This window comes from Dasypus novemcinctus, chromosome 9 (assembly GCF_030445035.2).
Source record: "Dasypus novemcinctus isolate mDasNov1 chromosome 9, mDasNov1.1.hap2, whole genome shotgun sequence".
NCBI classification, from domain to species: domain Eukaryota; kingdom Metazoa; phylum Chordata; class Mammalia; order Cingulata; family Dasypodidae; genus Dasypus; species Dasypus novemcinctus.
The window spans coordinates 31,398,791-31,417,160 of NC_080681.1; the positions used below are offsets into that span (position 1 = coordinate 31,398,791).

The window sequence follows — 18,370 nt, forward strand, 5'->3', positions numbered from 1 at the left end:
GACCAGTGCATTCCTTAAACCCAAGAAATATGGACCCTGAGTTCCTGCTGGAGTGACTGACAGAGCCACATATAAAGTTAAGGCTTCCTATCTGAGCACGGCATTTACAATGTGTATGCCAAATGCATGCTTCTTCTCTGCAAACGGGGAACAATCTGAAAGATTCCTCTCTTCCCTACTCTGAGGAAGGAGAAAAGATGAAGAGTTTTTAATATTAGAAGCAACATACTGTGGCAATAGAGAGAAATCAACACTAATTATTAAGAGGTTGGTTAGAATAAGACTAACCCGATGGTCAAACAGAAGGCATGAGAGAAGCAAAACAGGATTTTTCTGTGAATAACAAGCAGAAACTTCCTGAAAGAAGAGAAGCACTTCATGAACCATAAAGGCAAAGCAAAAGGACTAACGGGTAGGAAGAATGTTCGCATTTTCATGAGAAATAAACGCCTCATAGTAGTTTATGCTCCCTCTATTTGCCATGAAGACCTTAATGGCCAAGGAAGAGAGAAGAGGAACAAAGAAGTAAGAGGAAACATGAAGATGACTCACAGACCTGGGAGAGATCTTAAGTTATAAAATTTCTTCAGGTGACAGAGAAATCTAAATTTATGGTGCCTTTAACATTATGTTTTTTAGACCATGTCATGCTCTTTATAATAAAGCTTGCAATAATAAAATATTTAATTCTACTATATGGTCTAGAACAAATTTCTACCAGACAACACACCAATATTTGTAAGTGTACCTACAGATACCATGTGTATTAGTCAGCCAAAGGGGTGCTGATGCAAAATACCAGCAATTGGTTGGTTTTTATAAAAGGTATTTATTTGGGGTAGGAGCTTACAGATACCAGGCCGTAAAACATAAGTTACTTCCCTCACCAAAGTCTATTTGAAACAAAATGGCTGCCAACATCTGCAAGGATTCAGGCTTCCTAGGTTCCTACACGCCTGGGGCTTGCTTATCTCTGGATTCAAGCTTCCTTTCTTCCTGGGGCTGGCTTCTCTTTCTCTTTCCTCTGTGAGCTTAGTTGCTGGGGCTCTAGCTTAAGTCTTCAGCATCAAACTCCAAAATCAAAACCCCAACACAGAAAGCCCTCAACTCTGTTCTTTGCCAATACCCTAATCATAACTCAATCATGACCAGGTACAGATCAGATTACAAATATAAGCCAATATCTATTTTTTTAATTCATAACCATATCAAACTGCTACACCATGTTAAGTACCACTGACTTTTCATTTTCCCCCCACTAAAGTCAGCATCATATTTTTAAATCTGTTTTGCTAGGCTACTATTATCAAAGATCTAAGAAAAAAAAATATGGTGGGAGGGGTGAGTTCAAATGAGGAAATTCTGTTCATTAACTTAAATTTTCTATGAATTAAGAAAAGACTACCATGATTCAGCACTTCCTAACCTATCAAATACCAATCTCCATGGAGCAACCAGTTTGAGAACCATTACTCTAGCTCAAATTAGGTGTCTTAGGGAAACATGAGAAGTTCACTATCAGAGAAAAATATTCCTCAATTTTCTAACAAAACCAGATTCTTGAAGTGGAAAATGGGGCTTCAGTTATCCCCATACCTTAACCTCAACGGGGTACCATCATGAGGGAAACCGTATTTTTAAAAACAGGTCTTTACAATTGCTCATTATTAGTAAAATCTTACCCAGCCAATCTAGTCATTTCACGACCAGCCAAAACTATTCGACCCAGAGCTTGAGCCATTCGTAAAAGCATTCTTCCACTTTGGTAGTAATCCTTAAATAGAAATAAGCATTAGTCTTCACGTACATTTCTAAGATTAAAAAGAATATGCTGGGCTTTCTTTCTTTTTCTTTTTAAGTTTTCAATATATTGTTATAATTACTATTACTACTATTTTACCTCCAGAAGTTCTGAATGTGTACTCTTGAGATGTCGAGGATGAGATAAGTCTAGGAAAGAACGGCTAACAACGAGGTATCCAACTACAGTGGCAAAATCTGAAACAAAAGAGTTAAGATTTAAAACATAAAAATATTTCACTTTTCCCACAAATCTCACTTGACCACCTTTTTAAAATATACTTACATTTGGCAATTATGTTATCAATGAAGCCCGTAGAGAACCGAAACAAAATAAAATTATGTAGGTGCTCCACCTGGCAAAAAGCAAAAACAAACAAACAAAATGCATATTCTCTACATGTAAGAAAATAAATGAAAGTACAATGAAAATAAAACAAACTGTATTATTCATCTAGCAAACAAATATTTACTGAGTGCCTATGATTTCTGATTATAATGTACATAACACTTCTTTGAGCACAAAACTGATTCAAATAGCAGATCAAAACAAACACTTCATGAAACCATTTTTATGCAAACAGTGAAAATTACATAACCAATTGTACTGTGTTCCTTGCATGTAATAATACAATGCTGTTGTATTCATAATACTGTCAGATACATATATCCCAAAACTGATCAACAACCAAAGCAAGGAAGAATAGAGGGATAAGAGAATTTGGTTGAAACAATATCTGTCTAGATTGGCACTCAATGCTTTGCTTTAAGTGGAGACAACTTATCTGTGCTTTCTCCAAGAATTATATTACATCCAATTTGAACTGTGATAATGTAAATTAATGCCCCTCAGTCTAAGTCTACAGCTTTAATCTGAACAAGCATCATCTCAAAAATACGATTCTAAAAATGTTTTTTATTCTGGACTTTCAGTGTTCCTGAATTTTTATCTATTAGCTAATTCAAGGCCCAGCATGGTTTGGCACCCGGCTCTTTCTTCAATGTCACCTGCTTCTACTTTGCTCCTTCTCACTGAGCTACAAAACACTGATTTCCCAAACATGCCATAAGACTTTTCTCTTGTTGCTCCCACTGCCAGGAATACTTTCTTCTTAGATATTTACATTTTATGACTAAGTCCCTCACTTCATGTAGGTTTCAGATTACTGTCACCTCAAAAAGTACCTTCTTGTCTATTCTACCTAAAACAGCAACTCTCATCATACTCCAACCCTTCAGGCTGTTTTATTTTATTACTACTGGAAATTATATAAAATATCTATTTACTTACATATTTACTGTCTCCTCCACTAAAATGTGAGCTTCCTGAGGACAGAATATCTTGCTCTTAGCATTCTCTGCAACTAGAACAATGCCAGGGACATTTATTCAGTGAATATCACATGCCTGGCATTGTGCTCAATGTTGGAGATACAACAATGAATTGAACAGACAAGGTCCCTGAACGCATGGAGCTGACATTCTAATGAAAGGGGCAAAGAAGTAAATATGCAAGGTAATTAGAGATTGCAATATATGCTTTTAAGGAAACAGATGATTAAAATATGGAATAACTAAGGGAGGCCATTTCAGATAGGCTAATCAAAGAAGGCAAGCCTCGATGAGGTGTTAATATTTGGACTGTAACCTAACGGACAAGAATAAGCAAGCCATGTGAGAGAGCTGTTGAACAGCATTCCTTTAGAACATTACCTTCTGCATTTTATTAGTGAGCACTCTAAAAATTAGGAAGTTCAGTCACATTAAATATTGATAAGGCAAAAATCCAGTTCCTGAAATAATTCAAAACAACTTCTTCAATCTTTTTTTTAATCACTTAAAATATGTGTTTAATTTCACAAACTTTCACTAAAATGCAAACTCCTTCAAGGGAGGATTTTGTTCTTTATGTTTACCATATCGCTATTTCCTAAAACAAGCACTGGCACCTAGATAGCACTCAATATCTTTTGAATGAATAATGAATAAAATACTTGGATTCAAACTTTCCAAGTGGTTAGTAAATAACTGAAGTATAGTTTCCACAAGAAACAATGTTTATATTCTAAACAGGGGTCAGTAAACTATGGTCCATGGTCCAAATCCAGTCTGATACTTATTTTCCTAAAGGGTTATTAGAATAAGATATGTCCATTCATGTTCTTTTTTTCTGTGGCTAGTTTCCAATGGCTGAGTTGAACAGTTCTGACAGAGACTGTCTGGTCAACACAGCTCAAAATATATACTAGCTTGCTCTTTACAGCAAAAGTTTGCTGACCCATGCTCTAAATAATTATCTTCACTGATTATTATTTTCATGAATGTTATAGAAACAAATTCTTTCTGGCAGAATCACTAAATTTATCACTAAAGACTCCTAGGCAACCTCTTCAAAAATACATGGAAGATTATTTTAATTAACCTAGCCATTTATCCTAATTGGGTAGGTTAATATATTGATATGATAGCTTTTAATCTCATTTTTTAAATAAAAATCATGGGAGGGAGTATAGCTCGGTGGCTGAGTGCTTGTTTCCCATGTACAAGGTGCCAGGTTCAATCCCTGGTACCTCCTAAGAAATAATAATAAAATTAAAATAAAAAAATAGTATCAAAATCCTTTATAGTTATTTAAAAACAAATATCTTAAAGATATATATGTACACATACATTAGTTATATGTATACAGATCTTGTATAGGTCAAAAAATTTTTCCATAAATACATGCGCCTCAAGTATGCAATCTTACCAGTTTTTGGAAGACTGAGTGGATTGTCTGCTTTTCTCTTTTATTCCCATTATAAAAAGCAATTTCTTCACTATTAAAGAAAATAATTTCACAGTTAATTTTAACATTACCCACACCTGCAAAAATAATTGAAATAAAGTGTTTGATAACTGGATGTTTGCATTTAACTGGATATTTTGTGATTAATAACTAATCTGGTACATGTCTTACCAACATAAAACTGAAGAATTCTTCTTTAAGAATTTCAAAACACACATTTCTAATGGCTAAAGTCTGAAACTACAGATTTTCCAACTGCCTGCATTCCTGAGTCAGAAATTTTACTTCCTGGTTTGGATGGCTACATCAGTATCAGAGTCTTTTCAGGTTAGAAATCAAACTAGTTATATTGTTGCAAAGTCAATTTTTAAATTCATCTCAATTACTTTTGTTTGTTCAGGGGATAAGGAGATTCTTCTGCCAGAAGATAAAGTTTCATAATTAATGTTTAAAATGTAAAAGCACTTTTAAAAAATCACATAGTTCCCTTCCTTTGATCTGGAAAGAAGAGGGGAGAAAAAAGAAAAATAATTTTTCATCTGGTTTAATTAATAAGTTTGAGATATTTTACTCAGGTTCACTGTATTCACTTGTAATCTCCCACATACATTTATAAAGAAAAGTATTTTCCTCAATTCTACAAACACTTTTTTTTCTTTGTTGAAATAACCATGAGTAACAGAAGTCAAAGTTAATTTAAAGGAGCAATTTGTTAAAGTTTATCTTCCTGGTTGAATGAGATTCTCTACAATAATATTAATAATAAGTTACCATTACTAAATACCTACCAAGTCCTAGGAACGGTGTTAGGCCTTTATATAAATTACCTTCAATCCTTGCTTCAACTATGTTGGGTAAGAATGCTAGACATATTTCATGAGGCCTGCCTATTTGATTTCAGGGGAAATCTCTGCCCATGTCTCTTAATGCCCTGCATGGCATGGTCTGTATTTGAGATCTTGCTCCAGCTCAGCTGATCAGAGCACAGAGATGTGCACCAGACTTGATCACAGACCACAATGCAATCTAGGCCATATGCAGTCTGAATGGAAAAGATGGACTCAGCTAAATTCTCAGAAATTTGAAATAAGACATGGCAGGAAAGTGCCATGATATATTGGAAAACAGAGCTGGGCTGAAAGAGCCACTACAGTTAGACCCAGGAAGGAGAGGAAAAAACAAAAGCTGGAAAAATAGATAGCAATGCCATGACATACAAAAAGTCTGTCAGAAAAGGAGGCTAGGTCCTGATGGCTTCACAGTGTCAGTTCCCAGGAGGCCTGGATGCTTAGTCAGTCTTATTCTTGGAACTGCATAAACTCCCCTTTTTTGACCTAGCTTGATTAGGGCCACAAGAATCTTGACTAGAAAAAAGGGCATTTATAGCTGGAAATACAGGTTCAGAGTTGTTAAATAAATCTGTGAAAGTTACACAGCTACCAAGTGAAGGAGCTAAGAGTATAACTTACATCTGACCATAAAGTCTACAGTCTTTCCTACTATATTAGTATGATGTAACTTTCCCAGCAAAATACCAATTATAGCAGAAGAAAGTAAACATTTACATAGGCATCTGGAAGGCATGGCTGAAACAGCCTTCAATAAACACCCAATATTTCTTTAAAGTCTCTTTTCTCCCTTAAAATTTTATGTGAAATTTCATATTCTACTCAAAAGGTGACCAAAATACCTGTTTTTATGATGAAAATTTGGTATATAACGGTGTTTCTTAACCTGGGATTCTTGTACTTTGGGGCACTGAATCATTTTGCCAAGAACGTGAAACATAGGGTACTTGATGCATCTTTGTGGAAAGTTAATTTTCCTTGAAGAGGTAGGGCCCTCAAAATGACTTGAGGTTGATAGATTAATATGATATTTGAGGGTGAAAAAATTTATCAAGCACCTGCTACATACCAAAAACTGTGCTAGACGCTTTATATACATTATCATATTTACTCCTCACAATAATCCGACTTACTTATTATAAACAAGAAATGTTAAGACTATGAATAATTTACTAAAAGTCATAGAAAATGTAACTGATAAGTAGAAAGGACAGATTCTGAAACTAGTCTGGGCTGGCTACAAAGCTCATATTCTTTCTTCCCATTTTAGATTTGGAAAAGAGAGACATGCTGTGAGATTGAATCACTGAATGTTCCAAACACAGTCTTGAAATAAAAATATTTGTAGGGAAATTTAGTCATATTATTAGTACTATAAGTAAATTTGAATTTGTATTGTATTCTCACTATGTTTAAAGTGAAACTGACAGAAAATTAGTCAGAAGATATGAAGAAGTGAATCAGGGGTGCTACATAGCTATCAAGAAAAAGGATTAAAAATGTAGAGAATTACTACTTTAAAAAACTAACATCCTTGATAAAGCATATTTTCAAAGAAAGGTAAAATATACACAAACATGCACACACTATTTCAGTAACAGCTTTAGTGGACTTTCTAGAGTCAACAGGTATGACATCAATATCCATAACAATGAATTTTTAATACCACTTTAATATATTTCTCCATACCTGTTTGTGATGAGCCGAGAATTAACGTATCTATATTCACCTTCATACTTTTGCTCAGTTATTGTCATCTTACCCATGGGTCTTCTAAGTCGAGTTAGGAATAGCCCAGAGACAAGCAAATAGGCCATCATAATCGCTGGGCCCTATTATTATAGGAAGAAAAAGATAAACAAAGTTCAATGAAATCAGAACAAATTCAATAGCTGCAAATATGCACAATTTTAATTAATCTCAAGGACTTAGAAAGAAATTGTTTGATCTATTTTTCCTTTGTTTCTTTTTTTGAAAAAATATACACTGAGCCTCTCTACCTTTACTACTTACCTCTTTCTCCTTCTCCAACCACTGCAGTCCATCTCTGGCTTTCCTGAATTTGCTCACCTAAAAACTGCTAATTCCATTCCTATCTTGTCTATGGCATCATTTTACACTCTTCCATTGGAACCCTTCTGGATAGTCTCTCAAGATTCCACAGTAACTCTCTGAGTCTCTTTCACGCCTTCTCTTTAAATGCTAAAATTCTCTGAGGTTCCTTCCTTAGCTCTCTTCTCATCTCAAACTGAGCATTTTAAATTCCATCACTCTTATGAATCAAAGATATTTCTAAATGAGTCCTATACATCTTCACCTGATTACTCTATTGATGCCTGAAGCTCAACTCCCGAAACAAGCTCTACCTGCTCTTCTCTTCTTGTACATCCTGCTTCCACTTGCTGTACTTTCTAGCTTGGTAAGTGCCTTCATCACCCCTTGACCATCCCCCAAGAAAGAAGCTGCAAGTCTCTCTTTACAAGGTCACCACAGGCCCTTCTCTCATTCCCATATATATCCTATGCTCTGCCATAATGATCTAATTGTTTCCAGAACATGTCATTAAATGAGGTTGTTCTTATGTCCAGCAAGCCTGTAATGTTTACTATTCCCTAAAGCAGCTCTAATATCACCTCCAAATCATCTGGGGACTTATTCTTTATTCAAACTTCTATTATTAGATTTATTACACTGAATTGAAATTGTTTGAATATCTACCTCTTTCACTAGATTGTGAACTCCTATTGAGAAAGAACTGTGTTTATCTTTTTTAGTCCTACCACCTAGCACAATATGTGGCATACAGTATGTGTTCTAGATATTTTTAAATTAAATATCTAGACTCAATGACTCAATGCCAAGGCCAAAGGGATACCTAAAATATGGTCTCTAACTTCAAGAAGTGCATTATCAGATAATGGGAATCCAGGAGACATAATTAGGTATTATAAAAATGTAATAAGTACCATAAACATATTACAGCACAGCACCAAAGAGGTCAGGTCTACTCACTTTATGGTAGTGAAAGAAGCTATGAGAATAATTAAATCTGAATCTTGGGGTAGCAAAGGGTTAGGAAGACAGATGAGGAAATTCAAATAAAAAACTGCTTTCCCCAGAATTTTAGAAAGTAACAAAAACCGCTATATAAATTATTAGTCAACTCCAAAATGCATATACACATAAATATACATAAAACAACCACACCATTATATGGTTGTGTTATGAATATATAACAATATTACTATTAAATGAGTAAAGTTAGACTTTAATGAGAATGTTCACAGAAAAGTTAAAGGTCATTCTTACCATCACAAATATCAGAGAGATAAGCTCATGTATGGATAGCTAACCATTTATATATTCTAAAATATTCTTGAAACTTGCAACCATTGTATAGGTATTTCTGGTATTTTTAACATTCGAATCTCATATTAAAATGGCTATCTCTAAATCTCTTTTTAGATATTACTTTGCAACAGTGAGTATATGTATGTTCAATGTTTAAGCACCTCTGGTTATTAACACCACAAAATTTTTCCAAGTATGTGACTTAAGGGAAATTAAAAGGTCAAAGGGGAACACTTTTAAAATTTGTAATATAGTATTATTTTATAAACAGATTTTGTTAGATACATCTTGTAAAAACAAATTCTTTGAGATGCACTAAAATTCTTACAGATCATCAAGCTATTCACAACACAGTATTATAGCTATTTAAAAGACAGAAGAAAAACTCACCTGAGCTCCAATTGCACTCGCTAACTTGAAGATATACAAAACTATGTCTAGAAATGGCTGTAAAATAAATATTAGAGTGCATAAATTAAAAGAACTAGACTGCTAAATTGATAGTTAATACAATGTTAAATACAGCATGTTATTGTACTTTTAACTCTGTGAACAAATAGAGTTCCTGCTGTGTATAAAGTATCAGTATGTATACAACAGACAGTTATTGTCAAGAAATTGAAAATGTAGTAGGAAAAAACCAAATAGCACATTTAGAGCTTGAGCAATGTCTACTGACCATCAAGACGGAAAAACATTTATCACTATCCATCAACTAAGGTAGCTCTCCTGTGGTAGTTAACCACCAGTAACAGTAATTTCTCAGTGTAGTATAAAAGCACTAAATAAAATCACCTGAGTTGCAACTCCAACTCTGCTACCAGCTTTTCTGGTCCCTGTGTATCTTCACATGTAAACTGAGAGATTCCACCTACTTTAATACTATTCAATTCTAGTACACAATCTAAATGTATGACAAATGCCTGTATCTTCAGCTAGTCGATGAGTAATTTTCTGATGGAAAAATACGAGGTTCTAAAACTAAAATATACAATAATGTACTGCCCCTTACATATGGAGAAAACTCCACTGATGTACTATCACTTGTATGTACTCTGAAGTGTTTTTCAGGAAGCCCAAATTAAGCTCATTTCTATAGCCCAGTCCCTTCATGTTCTAATACCCACAAATTAGGACAGAGGGCTTGGTTTATTAACTGGCTTGCATTAAGATCAACCGTTTTTTAAAGGTGTATGTGGGGAAGGCTTATAAATTATCAAGAAGCTAGACATACTTGTCAAATTCAAGTATGTTTAAACATTACTGACAAAAATAATAACTCATAATTTAAGGCTAGTTCAATTAGATGTTTAAAACAGTAAACATGTAGTACATAAGCACCACTACAATTAATTAATTTGACAATATTTTTCTCTATTGCAGTTGAGAAGACTTGAGCTATACACTTATTCATGTGCCAAAATTTAAAGAATACCTAAAAGTGTCTACAGAACTACAAGGAAGTTTTATATATACCACCCCCATATACATACACATGGAGAAGAAACTTTTATAGTTGTTACAGTTCCTATGGTTTGGATGAGTCAGCAAAGCCTTCTGGATTGCTGAATAAAGAACACAGTTTGGCATGAAATGAAACAATATCCTAGTAGTGGGCGTGTGCAGGTGCGCGGAAGCTCTTGTAGATAATGATTATCTTTCTGAGAACTGCCCATCTCCACTCCTAGCAGGAGCATTCCTATCCTTACGATGTGGTCAAGCCCCTTGCATACAGACTTTTATCCCAAAACTGGATACTGGCTCAAATGTGCCAGAGATAAAGGCGCTGTAATTGCTCTAGTTTGAGACAGACTCCCACCTCAGATCAAGGGCAGGTCATGTGGATTGGAAGGGAAAGTGGGATATCTCAGATGAAGTGGGGAGGGGATGTTGGTAGACAATCCTACAGGTTCCCACTATGTCAATGCAGGAGGTAATGGCAAAGACAGTACTTTAATAGAAGACTTTAGCAAAAGCTATGAGGGTGGTAAGGTACGATGAGCAAGGCTATTAATAACTGGAGAAATTAAGAGGAAGAAATAAAACTGATTAAGGTCCATCATCAGAATCAAGACCTTTAGCCATACTCTGAGAATGAAACAAAACACAACACAGTAATTAGAAAATTGAAATAAACTAATACCACAGGAGAAATTTCTGACTACTAAAACAATCTACTAGAATTATTAGAATACAGAGGCAGAGAAATGGGCAAGAAGGAAGTCCTAACCTAATGTTATGGATGTGGAATTGGAAATATAAACTGACAGCTGATCTCTAGCAATTGCCAAAAATACAGAGCCAACGGATAAAAAAATCAAATTTCTGTTGTGTTACTAACATCAGCCTGCAAAATACTTAGAAAATCTTTATGAGACACTAAATTATCAGATCTTGGCCAAAGCACCTTACAAAAACAATATACCAAAAATAAAATATACTTAAGTAACTATAATTAAAACTATTTTAACAACTCTAATTTTCTTATAAAAGCATTAAATATTATATGCCTCTCTTGTGTCCAAAAAGTCAAATCTATGTAAATTTGCTTAGATTCAAAATTGAAGAAATTTTGTTTTTTTTTTAAATAGAGAGAAACTTACCTTACTAAGATTTGAATAGAGATCAACTACACTGTTACAAAACTTTTCTACATCTTGTGTCAGCAGCTGGTCTGGATTAGCTATTCTGTTGTCCAGATTTCCCATTTTATAATATGTGAAAGCTCTAAAATAGCAATAAAGAAATTATTTTTAAACACAAAGCAAAAAATCCACATTACGCTTCTTAGTACAAATTCATAGAAAAAGAAAAGTTTGGAGACAGAGGAGGCCCTGAAGACTGTCCTAATTTATTTCAGAGATGAGGAAACAAGTCCAGAAAAAGACGACTTGACAATTAAGGGAAGAGCCAGGACTAGAGTCCATGTATCAACACCAGCCAAGAGGTCTCTCCCTATATGCTTGTCTCGTGGAACAGTTTTCTTGGAAAGCATATCCAATAAAAACAAAAATATCTATATCTCAGTATCATAAATATTACAATTTTAAGTATTTAATATAAAAAAAACAGGTTATCACTTACTGGAGATATTCCTCATAGAGGTATTTAGTGAGTCTTAGTCGGAAGCATAGTTTGAGTTCATTTAGCCCAAACTTCAACAAGTTATTAATCAGAGAGATCTAAAACAAACCAACCAACAAACAATTGTGAGTTTTACTTAATTTCTAACCTATTAAATTACAATTAATTTCTTTTTCATTTGCTGTGCCCCAAATCCTATGATTTTTATTACTATTAGCTGTGTTTTAAAATCCGACATGTTTTACTATCTTTACATTAGGGTTTTAAAAATTATATATAGAGAGAATCAGCTTTAGGAGAATAACACCACCTAAATAATTAATGAAAATGGAGGACATACGGAGGAGATTCTTAGTAATCTAACTGGTTGATCTTAAGTCCAACCTTATTTGCTCTAGGGTTGAAAACTGCTATTCTAACCCTATATAAAAAACTCCCAGTCATTTCCAGTTGGTAAAAGAATACAGCTGGAAGCTCTTGCCATGGTATGTTCTCCATCACTAGTGAGTGTTCCCCTCCCCTCCTAGGCATGGTTCCCTCAACTAATGCCTTAGAACATCTTTCTCTCTACTTCTTCATCTCACCTTTGCTCTAGTGACCAGAACTTTTGGAATGGAAAGACTGAGTCTCCTCTTAAAAACAAAAAGGCAAGGATTTCAGATACCAAGATTATTACCTACCTCTTACCTGACCAAGAATTCAATAATTCAATCTGTTATCTACTTAACTCTACCCTAAGGTATTATTACATCACTAACACTTGTTAATGTTATTAAGAAACAATTATCATGGCAAATCTTGGCAATTTTCTCTGAAATGCCTCCTCCCCACCCCCACCCCCCCCAACCACATACACATGGCAATCTATCTCTAGCTTTTCTTATTTTTTAAAACAAGCAACACAATTCTGCACACTTTAGAAATCTAACAACCTTCAGGTCTTTGGCTTTACATACTTAAGATGGATTTGGTGGGGGGTTTTTTGTTTTTAATATAAATAAATGCTTATTTTTCCCATTACAAAATACATGATTTTTTTAAAAAAAGATTAATTCACTCCCCTTCCCCTACCCCACTGTCAGCTCTCTGTGTCCATTCACTGTGTTCTTCTGTGAAAATACATGTTTTCTAAATAAAAATTCTTAAACCAGCCCAGCCATCTTCAAACATAATGAATATGTACACATCATTTTTACTTCTAGTCTTTAAAGCATAGGGCTTTTTTAAACATACATTAATTTTTTATACAATATTTTTAACTTCAGATCCTCAGTTTCCCCCTCATATTCCTACATTATACTTATAAATTATACAGGATCTAACGGCTTGTTTTTCTTACCCAACTATTGGATTATTGCATGTTATTTTAACCCCAACAGGTTTTATAAATATTCTATTTTCTTCCAAAGATAGATATACTTGAATAGGATTTCTGTCTCTCTCATTGTAGCCTCTGTTTCTGAATCTCTTAATGATATTTTGGTCTTCTGCTGAACCTCAATTTTGGTATTTATGTTGCTTATTTCTGTTTTTTAATTTTAAATGGTCTAAAAACTATGTATCCCTTTCCTCAAGTCTTATTAGACTGGAATTTCGAACATATTTTTAGTTTAATTGGATTTTACAATCCAGCTTCTCCTTTTCATCCTCCAAATCTAAAATACTAAAACCTTATAGGGGCAAAACAATAGAATAAAAATGAGTTTTATTTTAGGCCAAACACATACCTTTATTTTTAATAAATTCAGACAATAAACACCAATTTAATTTATACAACATAAGTGGCTCAAATTACTCCAACAGTCTGTGGCCTAAAGCAATGGTTCTCATCCCCTCCACCTTCCACATTTTGGGACATTTTGCACATCTAGAGACATTTATGGCTATAGTAACTTGAAAAGGAAGGAGGATGAAATGCTATAGGATAGAGGCCAGAGACAATGCTCAATATCTTTTAGTGCAGAACAACTCCACACAACAAAGAATTATATGAGCCAAAATGTCAATAATACCAGGTGAGAAATTCTGGTCTGAAAATTTAAAAAGTCACTCACACACATTCTATCTAATATAAAGGTTTAAATTGAACTAATTCTGCTATAAATTACAAAACTAAACTCAAAAAGGAACTTAGTATCATCAATCTTTAAAGAATTTAATGAGAAAAAATCTTAAAGATTTTAATAAAACACTACTTTCTCCTATTTAAATAAGATTTTTAAAGAATTACACTTACGAGAGGCATGGCAGCGATGAAGTTGAATAAGTACCTCTTGAAATCTTTTCTGCTACGACCAATGATACCACTGCAAACCACCATATGCAATGCATTAGTTGCAAAAGAAGCAAAGTATAACACTAAGAAAACTTCTATAAACATCTAAAATTACTCTTGTAAATTTTTATTAAATTGAAAGACTCAATAAGAAAAAAAGATGTTAAAAATCATTATCTTAAAAATGTTTCCAAGTTTTGAAATTTTATCATCTTAAACAGCTTCCTTGAACTCACTCTACAAACAGCAAAATTAGGAGGAATGATAACTAGTTATTTCTTTAGTAGAAATAACAATTTTTAAAAAGGTTTAAGCTACATGAAAGGGGGTTTAGCTGACAGAAAATCAATTAACAACTTTATAGACCCAGGAATGGGTTACTATGGATAAAATAAGCTACTATTAGCTTGTTTGCCCTTTTTTTTTTTTTTTTTTTTTTTAAAAGCATTTTAACAGCAAGATTATCATCTGTGTGAATTAAAGGCAGGGAGATGGACTAATGGGGTTGGCAAACTCTTTCTGTCAAAAGCCAAAAGTAAATATTTTAAGATTTCTGGGCCATAAAATCTCTATCCCAACTACTCAATGCTGCCACTGTACAACAAAAGCAGCCAAGAGTAAGTGTGGCTGTTTCAATAAAATCTTATTAAAACAGGTGGTGGCAGGATTTGGCCATAGTCTCCCTACCCTAGGACTAAATGATGGATCAGAGGAGCAGATCAGTGGGGTTCTTCAGAGCCTTAAAATGGTACTGTCACGATTTCAGGGTCCTTAATACACTCGACTAGATCAGCTGTAGACCAGCTCCTCTTTTAAATGTTTTAAAAACTGTTTTACATATTACCTGTTTTAAAAATATAAAGAATATATTTAATGTAAGGGTTCCACTACTTTAAAGAAAAATCTGAAAACTATTCTACAAGTAAAGGACCTTTGAGTCCCATTTATCTATGATCTTTTAAAATATAATAATTTACTTGATCATTAAAAAACTTTAAAAAATAAATTATTTCCAAATATAAATAAATTTTGAGAAATACTGAACTAAACAATTTAAACCTAGCTCCCCACAATGAATGACTGGTATATGATGGAAAAATAATTTGCTTATGAGGGAGTAGGTAAATAATGCCAAGTAACATTGGTCTTCTAGAACAAAGAAGTTCAGTGGTCAAATAAATTTTGGAAAACTCAGGTTAAACGAAGTTAACAGATGATTAAAAGCTTCGTTAACAGATGATTAAAAGCTTCCAGAAGCTATTCAAGTATAGTATGTGTATTGTAACTCTCTGAGAGGGATTTCTAGCATATGGCATTTACTCTGTTGAACTAGTGTTGCACAGAGTATACTTTGAGAAATGTTGCTTTAGATTAATAGAAAATTTAAGTTTAATTTTGCTGTAACTCTTAAAAAGCTAAAAAAAAAAAGTTGAAGTAGAAAGAATTTAAAATAGAGCCACAAAACACGTTGTATATAGCAATAAGAACATTAGAGACATGAAGCAATTAAGACAATACAAAAAATTTAGAGGTCTTGGGTAAAATTGTTTGAACGAAACTTCACATGAAATCAAGTGCTTTAGTGCCTGCTGCAAAAGCTGTGAAACACATAAGTATAAAAATTCGATAAAGCATATATCATCATTCAGCAATGGTTTACCATTGGAGTAGCAGCAACAAATTTTAAAAAATGGTTTCTTGAATAAAGCCTTATTTCTGCTTATTATCCCACTGCAAAAGAAAAATAACTGAGAGTAATTTGAAAGTAGCCCTCATCATTATATCTAAAACAAATATTAATATATTTATAAAAGAAATTTGGAAATTTCAAAACACTACTTGTAGCTAAGTAGATGAAAATATACTATAAGACAACAGCCATAGGGATTAAAAGATTCTCCTCCATATTATGGAATTACTAGTTTCTACCTTAAAGAAGGAGTCTGTTCTATTAAGATATGCTTATACTTCAAAGTTACTAGCCACTGCTAACAAATAAACCTAAAAGATGAAAAGGATATTAAAATCAAGTACATTAAGAACAATAAGAAAATCTCTTTGAGACTCTTTTTAGCAGAAATACATGAATCTAAGCCTACTTTAGAAGAGGTAAAAAGAAAGAAAAATCTATATGTAAGGTAGATTTAGTAGCAAGTTAAAGAAATGTATTAATTTTCCAAATAATTATGAATTAATGTCTCATATTATCAATTCAAAATATTTTAAAACTTTTAATTTGACCAAATATTAGATATCTCATACAAAGCAGAGACTCTGAAATATTTATTAAGGAGAAAGTTAACAATTAACTTTAAAATGACTTACAATTGGTTAACTGAGGTTAAGTGTATAAGAAAACCTCTTTACTATTTACTATTCTTGTAACTTTTCTTTAAGTTTCAAATTACATCAAATAATGTATTTTTAAAAGGCAGTTTTAGAAATGCATAGAAAAAATGAAAAACAAAAATTTTTTTAAATCTCACAACTAAATTTTAGACAGAGTACCCAACAGGTTGATCACCTCACACTTATCTGATAAAATTATAAGCTGGCTAATGTGACATCATCTTCACCAATTAAATTAATGCACCATCTACTCTCAGCAATGCATTTTCTCCAGAGTATTCGGTCTTTGAGAAAATTAAAATTAGCATCTATTCAATTAAGTTGGAATTTCCTAATTTAGAAGAATTAATATTACTCTTTTAGTAAGAAAAACTGCATGTGGGGGGGCGGTATATAGAAATGCTGTACTTCCTGCATGCTTTTCTATGCACCTACAAGTGTTCTAAAAAAAACAAAGAAAAATATTATTTTCTTTAGATTACAAAAGCATGAAATCACAAAACTTGAAAAAGAAAAAAATTTTAAATCAATTTTCTATGATATACCATTACTGTGCAGGATTCTTGATATGTGACTGGTTCTACACAGGTATCTAATGTGTTATTTTTCACACAAAATACATATTCACATAAAACATAACCTGTGTTTTTAGGCCACAAGGCATTTCTGAAAACCATATTGTAAAATAAGTTGTTTTTCCTTAGAAACAATGCTATAGATGAAAGGAGGTTGTATTTTTATCAACAAATATGGCATTTAAAATTACAGGTGGAGTCAAGAACACATCAAAGGGGGAAAAATACTTATAACCATGTAAAAAGGCATAACTGTCTTTTCTCTACCAATTATACAAAGAACTCAAATTACTCTTGCACACAGTACATAAAACCAGAAGTTGTTTATAAAATTGTTTCCCCTGAACAATATGCTAGTATGATATGCTAGTAGCAATGAAGAAATATTTCAGTAATATTTTTGCTTAATTTCTTAGAATTTGTTAGAAGATTCCTCTTTAGGGAACGCATACAAATGGCGAGATGCCCCCTATAAACACCTTCAGGGAGACCAATCAACATGCCCTCAACTCCCACTTCTAGTAAGCTTTATAGGCCTTCATTTTTAAATATGACCACACAGCCAAGAACCATAGTTCACTTGAGGAAAACCTCTAACAAGAGAGACAAAGACCAGAACAACAAACAAACAAAGAAAAATGAAGGAAACAGAAACAATGAAGGGAGATAAAGAAAAGCTTTTAAAAAAGAGAGAGAAAAAATAGCTTCAGAGATGACAACAATTTTTCATACTAGAAAGGATGAGTGCTATTAAAAATACACATCCAGTGACAGATACTGGAGATTTAAAATGACAAAAATTGAAAAAGTTGAAAAAATTTCCTGGAAAGTAGAATAAAATGTCAGAGATGAAAATAGCAGAGACATAAGATAATCAGATAATCAGTCCAGGGGATCCAATGTCCAACTAGTAAGAGTTCCAGAAAAGCTACATTAAAAATACAGGAAAGATTTTCTTAAAAACAAAACAAAACAAAAAACAAGAAAATTTCCCTTATAGGAATGAAGGATGGGTTTCAATATTGGTAAGGTCCTACCTAGTTCCCAATACAAGAATGAAAAAAATCCACACTAAGGTCCACTGAAATTTCCAAACACCATCACATTTCCAAATACAGCATCAAAAAATTTCCAAACACAGCATCGGCAATAAAGAAACAATTATAAAATCTTCCATAAGAGGAAAAACCTCAAATCTTCTACTAAGAAAGGGCAATTTAGAATGGCACTGGGTTTCAACACCAAGCATGGAAGCTAGATCAGTGGTTCTTAACCTTGGCTGCACAGTAGAATCATCTGA

The 18,370-nt window shown here is 33.3% G+C and overlaps 1 protein-coding gene across 4 annotated transcripts in view; it reads right to left on the reverse strand.

Annotated features, from left to right (window-relative positions):
- ABCD3 (ATP binding cassette subfamily D member 3) overlaps window positions 1-18,370 on the reverse strand; it is a 106,819-nt gene that overhangs the window by 29,925 nt on the left and 58,524 nt on the right. For all 4 annotated transcript variants that reach the window (XM_004451002.5, XM_071217243.1, XM_071217241.1 and 1 more), the window contains 9 exons: window positions 14,108-14,177; window positions 11,872-11,969; window positions 11,391-11,514; window positions 9,178-9,234; window positions 7,126-7,268; window positions 4,550-4,619; window positions 2,087-2,156; window positions 1,901-1,998; window positions 1,683-1,774 (listed from right to left, as the gene is read on the reverse strand). In XM_004451002.5, the coding sequence (XP_004451059.1) occupies window positions 1,683-1,774; window positions 1,901-1,998; window positions 2,087-2,156; window positions 4,550-4,619; window positions 7,126-7,268; window positions 9,178-9,234; window positions 11,391-11,514; window positions 11,872-11,969; window positions 14,108-14,177 (822 nt within the window). The remainder of the gene's footprint in view (window positions 1-1,682; window positions 1,775-1,900; window positions 1,999-2,086; window positions 2,157-4,549; window positions 4,620-7,125; window positions 7,269-9,177; window positions 9,235-11,390; window positions 11,515-11,871; window positions 11,970-14,107; window positions 14,178-18,370) is intronic.